At 46.9% G+C, this 21,168-nt stretch overlaps 1 protein-coding gene across 1 annotated transcript; it reads left to right on the forward strand.

Moving 5' to 3' along the window:
- Nucleotides 1–11,036: 11,036 nt before the first annotated feature.
- Nucleotides 11,037–12,002, forward strand: LOC115641856 (olfactory receptor 52B2-like). Its single transcript, XM_030545224.1, has one exon. It carries the CDS (start codon nucleotides 11,037–11,039, stop codon nucleotides 12,000–12,002), a length of 966 nt encoding a protein of 321 aa, XP_030401084.1.
- Nucleotides 12,003–21,168: the final 9,166 nt, after the last annotated feature.

The raw sequence follows: 21,168 nt of genomic DNA on the forward strand, positions 1-21,168 counted from the left end.
TCCCTCTGTAACTTTTCTCAGTCAACTTTGGATTAAACTATCTTGAATAATTTTGTGTCCCCTCCAAACTTTGCCACTTCACTGTTCACTACCTTTTCTGGATCATTAAGGAATGTGTTGATCAGCACTGGTCCCGGTACAGGATCCTTGGGGGACCCCACTGTTTACCTCTCTCCATTGTGAAACAAACCATTTATTCCCCCTTATTTCCTATATTTTAACCAGTTACTGATGCACAAAGGGGCAGGGAGATGTAGACCCTGGATGACATCCATACAGGCTGTGAATATGGGGTGGGACTCAGGAGATCTGCATTCTATTCCCACACTCTGCCACCACTCTGCTGGAGAGCCTTGGGCAAATCACTTTGCCTCCCTGTAACTCAGTTTCCCCTTCTGTAAAATGAGAATAATGACACTGACACCCTTTATAGACTGCTTTGAGATCCACTGAAGAACTGCATATTATTATTTAATCTTGTTTCCAGTGGGGTCCAAAGGTCTGTGCCAGACACTTCCCAAACTGAGACGTGACCCTATACTGAGGAACTTACAGACTAGACATCACACCAAGGCCAAGGAGAATCTGACCAGGGGAACTGGCCCATTGGAGGCTTTGCATCCCCATTATTCACTGATTCACTAATTCCAAAACCAGAAGGCAACATTGTGCTCATACAGTCTGATCCCCTGCATCTCACAGGCTGGAGACCTTCCCCCAAAAAATTCCCAGGGCCGAAATTTTAGAAAAATATCCCACCTTGATTGAACAATGGTCAATGATAGAGAATCCACCACAACCCTTATAAATTGTTCCAATTGTTCTTGCTGTTAGAAATCTCCACTTTATTCCCAATCTGAATGTGTCTAGCTTCCACTTCCAGCATTGGATTGTGTGAGACCTTTCTCTGCTAGGGAGAAGAGCCTGTTGTTATATGTGTGCGCCCTGTGTAGGTACTTACACACTGAGATCAGACTTAACTTTCTCTTTGTTAAACTGAACTGACTGGGCTCTTTGAGCCCATCACTATCAGGCAGGGTTTCTCATCCTTTAATCGTTCCCGTGGATCTTCTCTGAGCCCTCTCCGATGGATCAGCATCTTTCCTGGGTCTGTCCGTTTCGGGGAGCAGGGAGGTAGGGGCTGCCAATGACATTACTGCTCACAAAGATGTCATCGATGATGTCACAGTCGGCCCAGCTGTCAGGCAGTGCAGTGAACTGCTGGAGAAGCAGGAGGGCAGGAGGGAGCTGGTGCCCTGGCAGTGAAGAGGTGGGGGCTGGTATACATGACTGGGGCCTGGATTCTGGCATTAGCAAGGGCTGAGGGAGGTTGGCTCCTTTCTCGTGCTCCCCCACCCACAGATCTGTGATCACAGCAGCAAGAACAAGACAAAGAATTTCACCACAGTGAAGCAAACCCAGCCCCCCCGCCCCCCTCCGGCTCTCCTGGGCCCTCCCTGAGCCTCCCTAAGCCTGGCTGAGAGCGGAGAGAACACCATCGCCTGCCCAGTCATCGCCGCCAACCCCCACATCATCCGAGTCACGGTGAAACCCCCACGATGAAAGAGGAGGTTGTGGGGAAGCCAGAGGGCCCTGCACATCGACTCTGAAGTCAGTTGTCACTTTCAGCCAGTGTGTAAAACAGAAGGTTTATTTATCAAAGGAACAGAGTGTAGAACAGAGCTTGTTAGCACAGAAATCAGTGACTTTTAGCAAACTCCATTTGGGGGACCTTGGGCTGGACACCCCGGACTCCCCTCTCTCCAAGTCCCCCACAGCAGACTGCCCAGCTTCCAGAGGCCTGACCTCTGACATGCCTGTTGCTCCTCCTCCTGTTGTTTGTCTCACTTTCTGGGCAAAGTGTCTCTTGGGTGCATCCCCCTGTGACAGTTTGGATGACAGAGATCTCCTTGGGACTGTCACCTGATGAGCTGAAATTACCTCTGAGCCCGTTATCCCTGCCAGCTTGGGACTCCAGAACCCTGCCTTGTTGTGCCAGATACGCCAGCCTGCTGCAACACAGGCCTGGGCCAGCCCCTCAAAGGAGCAGACTGTAACCAAATACAGTTCAGCAGATTACCACGCTAGCATCCTGACACCCATTTCCCAATGGTATCCATACCCCAAATAAATCTGTTTTATTCTGTATAAAACTTATGCAGGATAAACTCATATATTTTCCACCCTCTGTGACACTGTTAGAGAGATATGCACAGCTGTTTGCTCCCCAAGCCTTGTCACTAAAAGCTGTGTGCTGTAGACAAGCCCTTATTCTCCTAACTCTACACATAGAAATAATACCTGCAAACAAATAGGATGAACACTCTCAGAAGATGATAAGCTTTGTAATGACACTTTTTTGAATAAATCATATTCCAGTTACATCATATTTACATTAATAAGCATATATTCAAAAAACATATGGAGTGCAACATCACACTCCCTCTTTGGTCCCAGGTGAGGAAGGGCACTAGCCATCGCTGACATGCAGGCAGCTGGAGCCACCTCACCTGGTCCTGAGACCTTCAGCAAATGTCACCCAGCCTTATTCCCATCACTTAGTGATTGATGCAGCACAGCAGGGAAACTGAGGCACACACAGTGTTCATGCAAAAACGTAAGACTCAAATACGCTTGTGTACAACATAATAAGGAGGAAAAGCCCACTTTGTCACAGGGGTTTACTAGTGCCTAAGGGCCCTGTAGCCTGATGTTCAAGACCTGTGGTCCCTGACGCCCAGACAGTAATGGAGGCAGAGTCAAACAGGTCCATGGCAGCCTTCTCTCCTGGCGCCCTTTACTATTGCTGCCAATCAAGTCAGGCTGAGAAGACAAATTATCTGCCTCAGCCCCTCACTGACAGAAGCCATCAGGACAGTTGACCTGACCTGAAACACCAAGGGGATATTACACAGTGATAGTCCTAGACGTGTAACGCTGGAAGACACCTCATGGGTCATCTAGTCCAGTCCCCTACACTCCAGGCAAGCATTTTCCTAAGTGGCTGCTGATTTAAAGTGTTTCAGGTTTGGACGCAGGGGCACTGGAATGAGGGGGGGGCAAGGGCCTTGGCCCCATCACCGATAAAAGTAGGAGGGCTAAACCCTCCCAGTGCTTACAGCCAGAATGGCGAGTGATGGGGGAGAGGGTGGAAAGGAGTGAATGGGGGCTCGGGGAGAAGGGGTGGTATGGGGCCTCAGGGGAAGGGGCTGTGTGATGGTGGGGCCTCATGGGGAGGGGTGGTGCAGGCAGCGGCTCGGGTAGAAGGAGTGAGGTGGGTTTTCAGGGGCAGAGATGGGGCAAGTCGGGGCCTTGAGTAAAGGGACGATGCTGGGGGGCAGGCCAGATTTCAGGCACCAGTGGGCTCCCTCCCCACACACACACTTTTTGGGAGCATCCAACGCTTCTGTTTGGATGCTGAGTTGAGTCATTCAGGGTCTGTCTCTTCACAGCTGCTGAGCACCCAGCACTCCAATAGCAGAGAGTGGGAGCTGCGAGTGCTCAGCACCTCTTGAAATCTAGGCTGAGGTGTGTCCCAGGGTGGGTGCTGCTGCAGGTCAACTCTGCACCTTGGTAGAGGAACATGGGAACCACCTGACTGGATCAGACCCGGGTCCATCAAGCCCAGTAGCCTGTCTCCAGCAGTGGCCAGCACTAGATGCTTCGGAAGAAGCTGTGAGAATCTCTCATGAGGGGATATGGGATAATCTTCCCCTCACACCCTGCATCTCATCCTTATCTCTAACAGAGACTGGCTAAAACCCAGAACCATGGGGGTCACTCACCCTTCCAAAATGTGTGTGGTCATTAGGTCTGGTAATTCTGGGTATTTTTGATAGATGAATGTCCAATCGCTTTTTGAATCTTTCCAAAGTTTTGGCCTCAACAAAATCCTGCAGCAGCAAGTTCCACAGTTTGCTTATTTGTTTTGTGGGAAAGTATTTCCTTGTATTGGTTTTTATTTGCCACCTTCTACTTTCTGTGCATGTTCCTTTTTCTAGTGCTACGAGAGGAAGAGCAGCTCCAGATTACCCCTCTCTCTACCACCTACCATCTTACATAAACACAGAGCGAGAGAAGGGGTGGGAGAGGGGATAACTTTTATTGGACTGACATCTCTTGTGGACAGCGACACGCTTTCGAGCTGTATGGAGCAGTTTTTCAGCTCTGGGAAAGGTACAGATAGTTTAGTGTGAGTAGTTTGCACCTACTCAAAGACCATTCAAAGTGATAAGGCCGACAGAAGTTGGTCCAGTGAAAGATATTCCCTCCCCATCTTGTCTCTTTTATATCCTGGGACAGATGGAGCTACAGACACACACACACACACACACACATACAGGTTTTCAGGATGGTTGCACTAAGGGAGACTAAAGGCAGCCTGTGTAAAAACGACTATGATGGTTCTTTCGGCTCCCAGGACTGTGAGTCACCCTGTTACCCCCTGACTTCAGGATCCAGTTTTTCATGAAAACGTCCCCGCACCAGGAGATGTCTCCTACTTGAAAGGATCCAGACGACCGGTCCCCACTTGGGGTTATCATGAAACAGTTGTTTGTCTCTGTTCATAGGCTGGGCAATCCTGTCTGTTGTACGGTTCCTTTATTTACCTCCAGGTGGTGTTGACTGAAGTTGTTCCTCATGGTTTTCCATTGATAATCTTGGGCTGGAGCAAGGCTGGAGAACTGAGTCTGGCATTGCATCCCCGGCTAACCAGGGTGAGGTTACAACGCCCTCCTGGAAGTGCCATCACCTAGACACACTGCCCTGGTGACTAACTTCGACTCCAAGTCCATAAAGCTCGCTTGACAAGTTACAAGCTTTCTGCACACACCTTACATGCTACTCTTTATGGGTCAATATTCCGTAATACTTGAGTGTTTTGTAGTGAGTTTGTCAAGCCTGAAACAAGACCTGTTTTCAAGGAACTCTTTGCTGGGGGCCTCAGTGTCACAAGGACCTTTCTAAATAAGGAACAAAAGGAGAAGTGATAAGAACAAACAGGTGAGAGGAGGAAAGGGTTAATTCCCTGCTGCTCTTCCCCACCTGAGCCAGGCACAGAGGCAGGTCCCTGGGGCTCCCTGCTGGCTCTGAGTCCCTCCTGGGACACCCAGGGCAGCAGTATAAATATCCCTGTATCTCAGCCCCGGTCAGTGCAGATTCCCTGCCGCCTGCAGCTCCCCGACCCGGTCACAGGCAGAGATTCCTCCTCCCCAGCTGGGGCCGGAGCCTGGTGAGTCGTTTGCATGGAATGAATCTGTGAAGGTGCGAATGGAAACATGAAACCTAGGAAATGTTTGAGCTGGGGTTGGCTAGAATGGGGGTGCGTAACTCTGACTGCAGGGGCAGGACAGGAGCCGGGCTCTGAGATACGCTCCTGTGACAGCGCTGAGGTTGAGTGTTAGGAAGCGGTTGCCAGGTTATCCTGATCCGCTCCCATGAGCGTCACTGGGGGTCTTGCTGTTGAACTCAGTGGGCTTTGGACTGGGCCATTCTAGGTTACGTGACTGTAGAATAAATCTCATTGGAAACCTACTCATGCCCTCTGGTACTCTACACCCCAGATCCTGAGGCCTTCACTCAGGCAACAATTCCATTAGCCCCATAAGAACATCAGGACTGGGTCAGTTCTGGTTGGTAGGAATCAGCTGGTTTCAAGGAGCTTAGCTGTGAATATCAGAACTGTAGAACCCAAGAGCAGCCGATTATCAGGGCTGCTTACATACCGATGTCCCACCTACTTAGGGTGACCTCATCTCCCTATGCTGAATGCAGGACACCTGGTAAAATTGCTCGTATTCAAGGGAGCTGCCTGGCAATCAATCAGAACTATGCAGTGCAAATGTTCAAATTAACAACAGGTTGACCGAGCCCCTGTTAAAAACAGCTAGGACATAGTTGTTTTCTTTGTAACTACCTTCTTCTCTTTAAGGCTTTAGGGTTCACACAGGGCGAGGTGACACACACAGCCCTACCCGCCCACACACACACACAAGGAGAGGTGACACACACACATTCCTGTACACCTCTCTCACAAAAGCTGGGGTGACTAGCCAACCGACCTGACCCTCTTTCTCTGGCACACTGTACCTTTCATGCCTGCCTGGACCCTGGGATGCATCTGCCTCTTCTGCTACCTTGCACCGAGTCTTTGCAAGGCAACATGTGGGGGCAAGGTGGGATGCAAGGTCACATACCACCCTCCTCCCCCCAATTTCTGCCAGGGTTCACACCAGAATGTGCCCAGCAGCAGCCTTTCAGCACAGAACGGGAAGGAAGGGACGGGAGCTGCTTCCAGTTGCAGGGGAGTAGGGGGGACGGGGAAGGGATAAGAACTTGAGAATGGCCATTCTGGGTCAGAACAAAGGTCCATCCAGCCCTGTACTCTGTCTACCGACAGTGGCCAATGCCAGGTGCCCCAGAGAGAATGAGCTGAACAGGGAATCAGCAAGTGATCCATCCCCTGTCACCTACTCACAACATCTGGCAAACAGAGGCTAAGGATGCTGTTCTTGGCTAACAGCCATCGATGGTCCTATCCTCCATGAATTTATCTAGTTCATTTTTGATCCCTGTTATAGTCTTGGCCTTCACAACATCCTCTAGCAAAGAGTTCTACAGGTTGACTGTGCATTGTGGGAAGAAATACTTCCTCTCTTTTGTTTTTAACCTGCTGCCTATTAATTTCATTTGGTGACCCCTAGTTTTTGTGTTATAAGAAGGAGTAAATAACATTTCCTTACTTACTTTCTGCACAGCAGTCATGATTTTATAAACCTCTATTATATCCTCCCTTAGTCATCTCTCTTCCAAGCTGAAAAGTCCCAGTCTTCTTAATCTCTCCTTATATGGCAGCCGTTCCATACCCGTAATCATTTTGTTGCCCTTTCTTGAATCTTTTCCAATTCCAATATATTAATTTTTGACATGGGGTGACCACATCTGCACACAGTCTTCAAGATGTAGGCGTACCATGGACATATAAAGAGGCAATATGACATTTTCTGTATTGCTATATACCCCTTTGTTAATGATTCCCAACGTTCTGTTCACTTTTTTGACGGCCGTTACATACTGAGTGGCTGTTTTCTGAGAACTATCCATAATGATGTCAAAATCTGTTTCTTTAGTGGTAACAGCAAATTTACATCCTATCATTTCCTATGTATAGTTGAGATTATGTTTTCCAACATGCATTACTTTGCATTTATCAATATTGAATTTCATCTGCCATTTTCTTGTCCAGTCACACAGTTTTGAGAGATCCTTCTGTAGCTCTTTGCACTCTGCCTGGAACTTAACTATCTTGAGAAGTTTTGTATCATCTGCAAATTTTGCTACCTCACTGCTTATCCCTTTTTCCAAATCATATATGAATATCTTGAATAGGACTGGTCCCCGTACAGGTCCCTGGGGGACACCACTATTTACCTATCTCCAGTCTGAAAACTGTCCATTTATTCCTACCCTTTGTTTCCTATCTTTTAACCAGTTATCAATCCATGAGAGGGCCTTCCCTCTTATCCCATGACAGCTTACTTTGCTGAAGAGCCTTTGGTGAGGGACCTTGTCAAAGGCTTTCTGAAAATCTAAGTACACTCTATCCACTGAATCCCCTTTGTCCACACGCTTGCTGACCCCTTCAAAGAATTCTAGCAGATTGGAGAGGCATGATTTTCTTTAGAAAAAACATATTGGCTCTTCCCAACAAATTATGTTCATCTCTGTGTCTGACAATTTTGTTCTTCACTGTAATTTCAACCAGTTGCCTGGTACTGAAGTCAGATTTACCAGCCTGTAATTGCCGGGATCACCTCTACAGCTTTTTTCAAAAAATTGGTGTCACATTAGCTGTCCTCCAGTCATTTGGTACAGAAGCTGATTTAATTGATAGGTTACAGACTACAGTTATTAGTTCTACAATTTCACATTTGAGTTCCTTCAGAACTCTTGGGTGAATCCCATCTGGGCCTGGTTACTTATTACTGTTTAGTTTATCAGTTTGGTCCAAAATCTCCTGTAATGACACTTCAATCTAGGAGAGTTTCTCAGATTTGTCATCTAAAATGAATGGTTCAGGTTTGGGAATCTCTCTCATATTCTCAGCTGTGAAGATTACCTGGCTCGTGGATTTGCAGAGCACATCTTTTCTCTTCCTTGACGTTTCCCCTCACTCCCTCACTGCAGGTCACCCAACATATCCCAGCTGCCTCCTGTCCCCTAGCTACACTGAGGGCAGGAAACAGTTAAATCCTGAGGCAGCATTGTGCATCAGGGCCCTGAGAAGCTGACTGCAGGGGCTTCAGTGATCCAGGATAGAGAGGTGACTCAGCAGGGGAGGATACCTAGGGGATGGATCAGACCAGACTCAGGGTGAGGGGTGGGGGATGAAGAGGGTGCTAAGCCCCTGCCCTGCTGTGCAGCCTGGAGATTTGTGGCATGAACAGGCTCTCAATTGCTTCCCCCTTCCCCCCCAGCCACTCCAGAGCTTAGCTGAGGGGCGGAGAGGCAACCCCTTGCCAGTGCTGTGTGGGGGCTTTAGCACATGCAGGTTTCAGCACCTGGTGGCCAGCGCCCCAGTCCGGAGGGTCTGGGGCTTTCCTGGGGCAGTAGGGGAAGGAAGGAGCCAGCTGGCTAGTCTGTTGGTGAGCTGAGTGCTCTGATGAGGGGCTGGTTCTCTGCTCAGTGCTGGGAGCAGGATGTGCCCCGCTGGGGGGGACATGGAGAAGAAGTGGGACTGGGTGGGGGAGGGTGAAGGGACAAAGCATTAGGGGGAGCACATAAAGGACTGATGGGTGGACAGCAGAGGTGACCCGTAACCACTGCCTGGTGCCTGCCCGCACTTATCAACCACTGCAGCTTGCAGTGTGCAGCCGGTGAGAATGGGAAATGGGACAGGGGGGTGGGGCCCTGTTCGCTGAGAACCGGCATATAGGGTGGGCTCAGCTGAGGGAGCAGCAGGGTGGTGGGGCTCTGTATGCTGCATCTTTGCCCTGTCAACAGCCTTGCACCCCCACCCCCATCGTTGGACCTAGACTCCCCCACTCACCACTGGTAGGTGGCCCCTGGGAAGCAGGGATCTGGCCAGCAGCAGGACCTGCCAGTACTGATGGGAGGAGAGAGAAAAAATACAAGACACTTTTCCTGTTTTTAGAAAAAGTTGGGACACCTGCAGGAGGGCTTAAATACGGGACTGTCCCTTTAAAAACGGGGCGCCTGGTCCCCTTACACCTACTGCAGCTGTAGTTCTCTGGAGCAGAGCTACCAGCTCGGACAGGCTTAAAATGCTGAGTCTGCGCAGCTGCACCGCTGTGATGAGTTAGTGGAGATGCTCTGCGCTGATGGGGGAGAGCTCCCCGGTAGTGTAGTTAATCCTCCTCCCCGCGAGGCTGTAGCTATGTCGACACAGGGGGTCAGGTTGGTGTATCTATGTCACACACGGGTGAGGATTTTTCACAACCCTGAGCAATGCAGTTATCCCGATATATGTCTGTAGTGTGGACCAGAGCTTCACTGAGATTGTCCCACATATTTAGGACCCAATCCTGAAAAAAAATTGCGACTTTACTCAGGTGAGTATTTTCATAAAAGTTAGTGGGAGTTTCTTGTGAATTAATTTACTCGTGGGTTTGAGTGTTGGTTGGGTCAAGGCCTCAGAGCCAGTAGGATCCAGCAGGAGGATTGTGAAGGAAAGAGGTTCTGCTCTCATCCTGTTACTAACTGGGAGTGACTCCTCAGTACTGAGTGTAAATCGGTGTAAGTGCCAGAAGAACCAGTCGTCTGGCTGCTTTAACTCACTTTCCAGTCACCGCTTGAGTCCAGGAACAACTCTAGCTAATGTGCAGAGGAGAGATTCTGCTGTGGACAGCAACACCAGGAGAGTGCGTCCTGCTTCACCTGGGGCCAGAATCATCCAAACCATCTTCCTTCTTCTGGAATGGAGATGTTATGTCAGAGCAGCAGTACATAACTTATTGTGGGTTACTGATGTAGTAAAATGTTCGGCTGTGTGTGTGTGTGTGTGTTCTCTCTGTGTCCCGTCCCAGCTCTGCGCAGACAGTTGGCACAGCAGACCTCGAGTGAAACACCGAATGACCACAAGAACCGTTTAGGTACGAAGGCACCCAGCCAGGCTTATTGTCAATGAAGCACAGCACCAATATCCCTCAGACTGTACATGAACAGTAATACATGTGAGCCCATTAGAATGAACCAGCTTAGTGAACAGTGGGACTTTCCATTCCTCCCTAGGCTACACAGAGACACTCTTCTTGAGGCTCCATTTCATACATCAATACAAACAAGTCACATACTGACACTCTAACATAGTTAATTCACACTCTCTGATGTAGCTGGTTACCACCCATCACCTCGTACACTTGATCATATCTTTAGGATGGGTCACCATGTTCCTGTTATCTGTAGAGAAAGAGTTGGTATGGAGATGTTCTGGTATCACCCTTCTGAAATGTGTTTACGTGAGTGCTCTGTGCCCAGAACCTCTTAGAAATGTGTGAAAGCAGCAAAGAATCCTGTGGCACCTTATAGACTAATAGATGGCAACGTACCGTCTGTTAGTCTGTTAGTCTATAAGGTGCCACAGGATTCTTTGCTGCTTTTACAGATCCAGACTAACACGGCTAACCCTCTGATACTAGAAATGTTTGGTTTTCAAATATCAGCCCTGTGCTTGCCAGATTCTGTGAGCAGGGCCTGCCTCTAGCTCACAGCCTAATTTTGCTTTATATCAACAAGGTTTTGACCGTTACTTTAGCCCAGGCCTCAAGCCTCATACTAGGCCTCTAATACAAGGGCTTATGTCTCAGGGTCTTTTCCTACTACAGTTCCACAGTATGAGAGTGTTACTGGATTTACGGTCACACATGACAGGCAGTTGTCTCACAATGAAGTTTTTGATGGTATCTCTTATTCTCTCAACAAATGCAGTCCAGTCCTAGCTGACACTCGAGTTCTCACTGATTTTCTCTTTTGCTGTTAGTTACTGGAAACTGAATAGAAGATCCATGTGATGGTAAATGATGCCAGCTGGCAATCACACTGTTTTTTACCCTGTAACTTACATCCTGACCGGCATCCCAGGTACAGAGGAGTCTCATTTCTGGATCGCCATCCCCTTCTGTCTTATTTATGCTGCGTCACTTTTTGGGAACTCTCTCCTACTATTCATCATACTAACAGAACAAAGCCTCCATGAGCCCATGTATCTATTCGTGTCCATGCTGGCAGCTGCTGATCTGCTGTTATCTACCACTACAGTGCCCAAGATGCTGGCTGTATTCTGGTTTAGGGCGGGGGAAATTTCTTTTGCTGCCTGTCTGACCCAGATGTTTTTCATACATGTCAGTTTTATTGCCGAGTCGGCCATCCTACTGGCCATGGCGTTTGATCGGTACGTTGCCATCTGCGACCCCCTGAAATACACTGCAGTGCTAACCAAGTCTGTGATTGGGAAGATGGGGCTGGTAGTTGTCACAAGAAGTTTCTGTATCATTTTACCTCTCATCATTCTCATGAAGCAGCTGAAGTTCTGCAGAACCAACCTCCTGCCTCACACCTATTGTGAGCATATGATCATAACCCGGCTGGCCTGCGACAACATCACAGTCCATGTCTGGTATGGTGTAGCTGTGGCTCTTTTAGTAATTGGTTCAGATATTGTGCTCATTGCTGTATCATATGGGCTGATCCTCAGGGCCGTCTTCCTGCTCCCCTCCAAGGACGCCCGGCTCAAGGCTCTCCGCACCTGTGGCTCCCATGTCTGTGTCATACTGATGTTCTACGTGCCGGCCGTTTTCTCCTCTTTAGCACACCAGTTTGGGCACATCATCCCAGGTTATATTGTCAACCTATTGGCCAACCTCTATGTGCTCATTCCCCCCATGTTAAACCCCATCGTTTATGGGATGACAACAAAAGAGATCCTGAAACGGGTGATCAATCTCTTTTATCAATGCTGGAGCAGAAGCTCAGTGCTGAGCTAAAGAAGCAACACAAAATGCTTTGGGACTTGGAAATTAAAGCCTGGTTTTCACTGGAACTCTAGGGGTGTTTTTACTATGTACTTACACTGTGTAAGCTCGAAAGCTGGTCTCTCTCATCAACAGAATTTGGGTCCAATGAAAGCTCTTTACTCCCCCACTTTGTCTCTCTAATATCCTGCGACTGACATGGTACAACAACACTGCACATTGCCACAGAAGACAGCCAGACCAAGTGAGACTTGTTTTAAGTTGAAGGGAAATAGCAAAACAAGAAAGAACAAAGGTAAACATCAGCATGAGAGAGAGCATAGTGTGTGCATCTCCTTTCTGACAAACTGCATCTGAGCTGGACTCTTAATGGAAACAGAAAGCAGCAGCTAAGGGAGCTATGCCATAGGCCAGTGGGAAGTACACTGAGCTGCACATTGAAAGAGAGGGGCTCTAGTGTTGGTTCTGCCACCAACCTGCTGTGTCACCTTGGGTTAGTTTCTTTCCTTCTCAAACTCCTAAACCCTTCTCAGGGTCACAGCTTTGCAGGCCTCCATCTTCCATTCCGTAGCCAAGGCCTGCGTCCCAGGGACCTTGTGTTTTGCTGCCTCATGGTACATATTGCATGGATTGGCCCGGCTTCCCTAGGCTGATCTCTCTTCCCTACACTCGTGGCTTCATAGGGGTGTCTGGGTGGGAGAGAGGCCAGGGGGTCCTGTGGCCTTGTGCCTGGGCTAGAGGTTCATTTGCACATGATCTCTGGTCCCCCTGACCGTGGGAGAGATAGAGGGAGAATTGAATCGTGTGTGTGCGATTAGCTGTTTCTTACCTCTTGCTAAAGGAATGTTTTGCCGCTGAGGATAACATGCCGACTCCTTCTGGGGCTTGGAGGCTTGTTTGACCTCCTGCTAACATCAAACAAAGTCCAGCAGAAATGCTGTGGGAATCTTTTTTCCTTTATTCTCACCTTCCATTCCTGCAGCTGTTGAGAAGAAATGTCTCATAAGAACATAAGAACAGTATATACTGGGTCAGGCCAAAGGTCCAGCTAGCCCAGTGTCCTGTTTCCAACATGGCCAGTGCCAGGTGCTTAGGTGGGGTGAACAGAACAGGACAAACATCAAGTGATCCATCCCCTCTCAGCCCATCCTGGGTTTTGGTGGTCAGAGGTTTTGTGACACCAGCAGCAAGGGCTTGCATCCCCAACCATCTTGGCTTATGGCCATTGATGGACCTATCCCCCATTAACTTATCTAACTCTTTTTTTAATCCTTTGACCATCATAACATCCCCTGGCAATGAATTCCACAGGTTAACTCTTTGCTTCATGAAAAAAAATTACTTTCTCTTGTTTTTATTAAATATACTGCTTCTTTACTTTGTCAGGTAACCCTTGGCTTTTGCATTGTGTACGTAAGTAAATAACATGATTTTATAGACCTCTATCATATTGTCCCTTAGCTGTCTCTTTTCTAAGATGAACAATCCAAGTCTTCTTAGTCTCTACTCACATGGAAACCATTCTATACCCTTAATTATTTTTGTTGCCGTTTTCTGAACCTTTACAAGTTACACAATATCTTTTTTGAGATGCTGCTACTACAGCTGGACACACTACTGAAGATGTGGGTGTACCATGGATTTATACACTGTCATGACATTTTCTCTCCATTTTCTAATGATTCTAACAGCCTATTAGCCTTTTTGATCACAGCTGTGCCTAGAGCAGAAGTTTTCAGAGAACTGTCCAAGGTGGCTCTACGACCTCTTTATTGAGTGGCAATAGCTAATTTAGACCCCATCCTTATATATGTGAAATTAGGATTATTTTTTTCCAGTGCGCATCATTTTGCACTTATCAATGCTGAATTTCACCTGCCATTTTGTTGCCCAGTCATCCAGTTTTGTGAGATCCCTTTGTAACTTTTCTCAGTCAACTTTGGATTTAACTATCTTGAATAATTTTGTATCCTTGCAAACTTTGCTACTTCACTGTTCACTCCCTTTTCTGGATCATTAAGGAATGTGTTGAACAGCACTGGTCCCACTATAGATCCGGGGGGGGGGGGATCCTGCTGTTTACCTTACTCTCTTGTGAAAATGGACCATTTATTCCTACGCTTTGTTTTGAAGATTAGGGTTGGAAGAGACCTCAGGAGGTCATCTAATCCAACCACCTGCTCAAAGCAGGACCAATCCCAACTAAATCATCCCAGCCAGGGCTTTGTCAAGACGAGTCTTAAAAACCTCTAAGGATAGCGATTTTACCACCTCCACGGGTAACCCATTCCAGTGCTTCACCACCCTCCTAGTGAAATAGTTTTTCCTAATATACTACCTAGACTTCTCCCACTTCAACTTGAGACCATTGCTCCTTGTTCTCTCATCTGTCATCACTGAGAACAGCTGAGCTCCATCCTCTTTGGAACCCCCTTTCAGATAGCTGAAGGCTGCTATCAATCCCCCCTCATTCTTCTCTTCTGCAAACAAAACAAGCCCAGTTCCCTTAGCTTCTCCTCGTAAATCATGTGCCCCACCCCCCTAATCATTTATCTTGCTCTCTACTTGACTCTATCCAATTTGCCCACATCTGTTCTGTAGTGGGGGGCCCAAAATTGGACCCATTACTCCAGATGTGTTCTTTCCAGTGCCGAATAGAGGAGAATAAACACTTCCCTCGATCTGCTAGCAATGCTTCTACGAATGCAGACCAATGTGCTGTTATCCTTCTTGGAAACAAGGGCACACTGTGGACTCATATCCAGCTTCTCATCCACTGTAATCCCCAGTTCCTTTTCTGCAGACTGCCGCTTAGCCAGTCGGTCCCCAGCCTGTAGAAATGCCTGGGAATCTTCCATTCTAAGGGAAGGACTCTGCACTTGTCCTTGTTGAACCTCATCAGATTTCTTTTGGCCCAATCCTCTAATTTGTCTAGGTCACTCTGGACCCTACCTCTACCCTCCACCGTTTCTGCCTCTCCCCCCAGCTTAATGCTATCTGCAAACTTGCTGAGGATGCAATCCATTCCATCATCCAGATCATTAATGAAAATATTGAACAAAACTGGCCCCAGGACCAACCCCAGGGGCACTCCGCTTGATACCAGCTGCCAACTAGACATTGAGCCGTTGATCTCTACCCATTGAGCCTGACAATCTAGCCAGCTTTCTATCTTTCTACCTTATAGTCCATTCATCCAGCCCATATTTCTTTCACTTGGTGGGAAGAACACTGTGGGAGACGATATCAAAAGCTTTTCTAAAGTCAAAATATCTAAAGCCACTAGCCATCATTGACAGCCCCCAATTAAAACATCTCCAGTTCATCATCAAGGATCTGCAACCTATCCTGAAGGACGATCCCTTATTCTCACAGACCTTGGGAGACAGGCCAGTCCTCCCTTACAGACAGCCCCGCAACATGAAGCAAATATTCACCAGCAACTACACCCCACAGATCAAAAACACTAATCCAGGAACCAAACCCTGCAAGAAACCCCGGTGCCAACTCTGTCCGCATATCTGTTCAAAGGACACCATCCTAGGACCTAACCACATCAACCACAACATCAGGGGCTCGTTCACCTGCACGTCTACCAATGTGATATATGGAACCATGTGCTAGTAATGCCCCTCTGCCATGTACATTGGACAAACCAGACAGTCTCTACACAAAAGAATAAATGGACACAAATCTGACATCAGGAATTACAACATTCAAAAACTTAGAAGAATACTTCAACCTCCCTGGTCATTCAATAACAGACTTAGAAGTAGCAATTCTTCAATAAAAAATCTTCAAAAACAGACTCTAATTTAAGACTGCAGAACTGGAATTAATTTGCAAACCGGACACCATCATATTAGGCCTGAATAAAGACTGGGAGTAGATTGTGTGACGTTTCAATCTATGTGATGTTATGAAAGTATGTTGATGAATGTGAATATAATACAACTAAAACATGCTTCATGCAAAAGGTCTCTTGTAAGGTATCATTACAAAGCGTATAATCTACTGAGTGTGGTCATCCTATTTGAATAAATGTATCACTCTTGTATCTGAAACTAGAAATATGAAATATGACTCTGAGGTCTTATTGTAGTTATGCAACGTGTGGACCATTAATGTTGATATGGAATCTTAATGTCTCCCATTAACCAGGACAATTGACTGTAGATGGCTCTATTTTACTTGTAAGTCTTCCTATATATTGTGTGCTGACAAGTGAGTAATGACATCTTACAGTAACATGTGATCATGTCACCTGAACAGGAATCCATCTTTGACCTGATGCTTTTCCATGGAGAAGGAGGGGGTGGGAACCGAGAGAGGGGTAAAAGGATTCCTGCCTTATGCAAAAGATGTAGAAGTGGGTGGAACAGAACAAAAGAGGCGTCAATCATGAGGCATCCCCTAGCTACACCCTGAGCTGGAAGAAGGGCTGTACCAGGGGAAAGGATTGTGCCCAGACTAGGAAGGTGTCTAGTCTGTGACAGAAGCTTACTGAAACATCTCTGAGGGTGAGATTTTATCTCTATTCATTTTTCTTACTGCATTAGGTTTAGACTTGTGTGTTTTATTTTATTTTGCTTGGTAATTCACTTTGTTCTGTCTGTTACTACTCAGAACCCTTAAATCCTACTTTCTGTATTTAATAAAACCACTTTTTACTTATTAATTAACCCAGAGTATGTATTCATACCTGTGGGGGGCGCAAACAGCTTTGCATATCTCTCTAATGCTGTTATAGAGGGGGAACAATTGATGAGGTTACCCTGTATAAGCTTTATAGAGGGTAAAATGGATTTATTTGGGATTTGGACCCAACTGGGAGTTGAGCATCTGAGTGTTAAAGACAGGAGCACTTCTTAACCTGCTTTCAATTAAACCTACAGCTATTAGGGGATATGGGTCAGACCTGGGACGGGGTTTGCTGCAGGCTCGCGGGTCTGGCTTAAACCAGGCAGAGCACTGAAGTCCCAATCTGGGAAGACAGGGAAGGCAGGGGCAGAAGTAGTCTTGGGACATTAGTTGGCAGCCCCAAGGGGGTTTCTGTGATCCAGCTCATCACAGATGGGTCATTACAAAACTTAATTTTGCCATACTAATTTTCCGCTACAGTTACTCACACTTTCGTGTCAACTGTTTGAAATGGGCCACCCTCATTACCACTTCAAAAGTGATTTTTCCTCCCTTGGTATTCTGCTGATAATTAAATTGTCTTGTTAGTCTGATCCCCCACCTGGTAAGTCAACACTCATCTTTTCATGTACTATGTATAAACATATCTGCTACTGTGTTTTCCATTACATGCATCTGATGAAGTGGATTCTAGCCCACGAAAGCTTATGCCCAAATAAAGGTGTTAGTCTCTAAGGTGCCACAAGGACTCCTCATTGTTTCTGCTGATACAGACTAACACGACTGCCACTCTGAAAGATATATCTCATCCACCACTCTCTCCAAATCCACAGAGCCAGTTATATCATCAGAGAAGGCAATCAGGTTGGTCAGGCATGCCCTGCTGTCATAACGTAGTCCCAGATTTGGACTTTAGTGTCCAAAATATGGAGGTTAGCATGAAAACCTCCAAGCGTAGTTACCAGCTTGGACCTGGTACTGCTGCCACCACCCAAAAAATTAGAGTGTTTTGGGGCACTCTGGTCCCCCCAAAAACCTTCCCTGGGGACCCCAAGACCCAAATCCCTTGAGTCTCACAACAAAGGGAAATAAACCTTTTCCCTTCTCCCCCCCGCCAGGTGTTCCTGGAGAGATACACAGAAGCAAACTCCGTGAGTCTAAACAGAGGGACTCCACCCTCCCCGTTCCCCAGTCCTGGAAAACAGAATTACTTCCCTCTTCACCCAGAGGGTATGCAAAGTCAGGCTAGTACATCTAACCTACACAGATGTCCCCCTGACTTCTTCCTCCCACCAATTCCCTGGTGAGTACAGACTCACTTTCCCTGGAGTTCCTCACTAAAGAAAAACTCCAACAGGTCTTAAAAGAAAGCTTTATATAAAAAAGAAAGAAAAGTACATACAAATGGTCTCTCTGTATTAAGGTGACAAATACAGGGTCAATTGCTTAACAGAAATATGAATAAAAAGCCTTATTCAAAAAGAATACAAATCAAAGCACTCCAGCAACTATAAACATGTAAATACAAAAGAAAAACAATAACCCTTATTGTTTTTATGATCTCTGTACTCATAACTTGGAAACAGAAGATTAAAAAGCAGGAAACAGAAATCACTTCTCAAAGCTGAGAGAGAGGCAGGCAGACCAAGAACTCAGACACAAACTTTCCTCCACCCAGAGTTGAAAAAATCCGGTTTCCTGATTGGTCCTCTGGTCAGGTGCTTCAGGTAACTTTTTTTTCAGGTGAAAGAGACCTTTTCATGTACTATGTATAAATATATCTGCTACTGTGTTTTCCACTACATGCATCTGATGAAGTGGATTCTAGCCCACGAAAGCTTATGCCCAAAAAAAGGTGTTAGTCTCTAAGGTGCCACAAGGACTCCTCATTGTTTCTGCTGATACAGACTAACACGACTGCCACTCTGAAAGATATATCTCATCCACCACTCTCCCCAAATCCACAGAGCCAGTTATATCATCAGAGAAGGCAATCAGGTTGGTCAGGCATGCCTTGCCCTTGGTGAATCCATGTTGACTGTTCCTGATCACCTTCTTCTCCTCCCAGTGTTTCAAAATGGATTCCTTGAGGACCTGCTCCGTGATTTTTCCAGGGACTGAGGTGAAGCTGTAGTTCCCCGGATTCTCCTTCTTCCCTTTTTTAAAGATGGGCACTACATTAGCCTTTTTCCAATTGTCCTGGACCTCCCCCAATCAACGTGTGCATCTCAGTGAACTGTAAATTCACAACCTGTTTAATTTTCTAAATTTTACCAGTAGCTTCTGTTTTGTAACCCTAACCCGAAACCTACCCCTACCCTGACTGAGGTTTGTACCTCAATGAACTGGAAGTTCACAACCTGTTTAGTTTTCCCCATTTTTCCAGTAGCTTCTGGTGCTGTGTGGGGGGTCCCTCTGGCTCAGGGAGGAAGGAGGGGGAGGAGAGTTAGTTACAGACCCTGTAATACACCAACTCCAGGTTAGTTGCCTCTTGCTCCCACTGTACATCACTGAAGAACAAGAGAAAAGGATCCTTCCTTTCTCCCCTGGCCAGTCCTGTAACCCCAGGGAGAAGCATCTGCGTGGCAGGGAGATGTAGACCCTGCATGACATCTGTGATGGGACAGCCGGGACCGCTGTGCCCCCTGTGCCTCACAATGCTTTGCTAATGACCAGCAGAAAACCCCTCCCGGTGCTGTTATCACTCAGCACAACAGCATGTGGAGCCCCACAGCCTGCTAGATTGCATGACTGTTCACAGAACCACTCATGCATCACACAGGGAAAGGCACCGGAGCCAAGTCCCCCACATCTCCCAGCACTGTACATCAGGAATGTACCGTCTTGAGCAGTGCAAATTTATTAATTGGTTCACCACTTCATCAATGGAAAGTGGAACGTTTTGCCACACACTTCATACAAACAGTAAAACAAATGCATTGACCATAAATGACAGTTTTCAAGTAATATTAAGTGATAGGCAAACAGTCAGATTAGTTACCAAAATAAAAGAGAATCTAAGCACACTGTCTAAACTCTCAATCCTATTAGACTGGGCAATGCCTAGATTACGCAGCTTTTTCTCACTCTACTGGATATTGCAGTTCATAATACACAGATGATAGAATCACAGAATCATAGAATCTCAGGGTTGGAAGGGACCTCAGGAGGTTCTAGTCCAACCCTCTGCTCAAAGCAGGACCAGTTCCAACTAAATCATCCCAGAAGGCTTTTTAAAAATCTCTAAGGAAGGAATTTCCACCACCTCCCTAGGGAACCCATTCCAGTGCTTCACCACTCTCCTAATGAAATAGTGTTTCCTAATATCCAACCTGCAACTTGAGATCATTGCTTCTTGTTCTGTCATCTGACACCATGGAGAACAGCCTAGATCCATCCTCTTTGGAACCCCCTTTCAGGTAATTGAAAGGAGCTATTAAATGCCACCTCATTCTTCTCTTCTGCAGACTAAACAATCCCAGTTCCCTCAGCCTCTTCTCATAAGTCATGTGCTCCACCTCCCCAATAATTTTTGTTGCGCTCTGCTGGACTCTTTCCAATTTTTCCACATCCTTCTTGTAGCGTGGGGCCCAAAACTGGACACAGAACTCCAGATGAGGCCTCACCAGTGTTGAATAGAGGGGAATGAGCAAGTCTCTCGATCTGTTGGCAATTCTCCTACTTATGCAGCCCACCCTTGAAAAGGATTTCACCCTTGAAACCTGGGCCAGTCCCTGCATTCCTCTCAGTCTCCTTGTTTCTTGCATCGTAGGTGGTAGCAGAAGAAATGCTAAGTGTGGGACCCCTGTGTCCTGTTTTATACCCTCAGTCCCATGTGCTTGGAGAGCACCAGTCCAGGCACGTTTGGAGGCATTGCTGAGTCACTAGGAAAGGTTGAGCAATTCCTCTGGTGTGGCCTCATGCAGGTGAGTCATTGAATTGTAGCTCCCTTGCTGGACAATGGCTGTTGACAGGTTGTTTGACACCCCACCAGGGCACTGGTTAATTTCCTTGTTGTTGTCTCTGGGAGGTAACATCTGGCTGATCCCGCAACTTCCAGCATGTTTTGGAGATGACCAGACAACACAATTCTTGAACCTTCATATGCACAAAAGATCTATATATTTAGCTAGAACAGTGGCTTTCAGCAGTTCATAACCTTTCCCTTAATAGCTCACATTGCATGATTTTTACGGAAGATCACAATTAATTATAACTGAGGAATATTGGAGTTACAGGATGCTCCCCTCAGGCATAAAATGCCACAAAATCCACACAGGCTTTGAATCAGGACTGTGACTCAGGACATCTGGGGTTTATCCCCAAGCTCTGCCAAGGGTCTGCTGGAGAACCTTGCTCCACCACCCATAGATCTGTGATCACAGCAGCAAGAACAATACTAAAACTATCACCACAGTGAAACAAACCCGGCTCCCCCCCCCCCGCACTCCGGCTCTCCTCAGACCTCCCTGAGCCTCCCTAAGCCTGGCTGACAGCGGAGAGAACACCATCGCCTGCCCAGTCATCGCCGCCAACT

Source organism: Gopherus evgoodei, unplaced genomic scaffold, assembly GCF_007399415.2.
Source record: "Gopherus evgoodei ecotype Sinaloan lineage unplaced genomic scaffold, rGopEvg1_v1.p scaffold_36_arrow_ctg1, whole genome shotgun sequence".
In the NCBI taxonomy this organism is placed as follows: domain Eukaryota; kingdom Metazoa; phylum Chordata; order Testudines; family Testudinidae; genus Gopherus; species Gopherus evgoodei.

Coding starts and splice junctions, on each gene's coding strand:
- LOC115641856 (XM_030545224.1), top strand. CDS start 11,037: ATGATGCCAGCTGGCAATCACACTGTTTTTTACCCTGTAACTTACATC.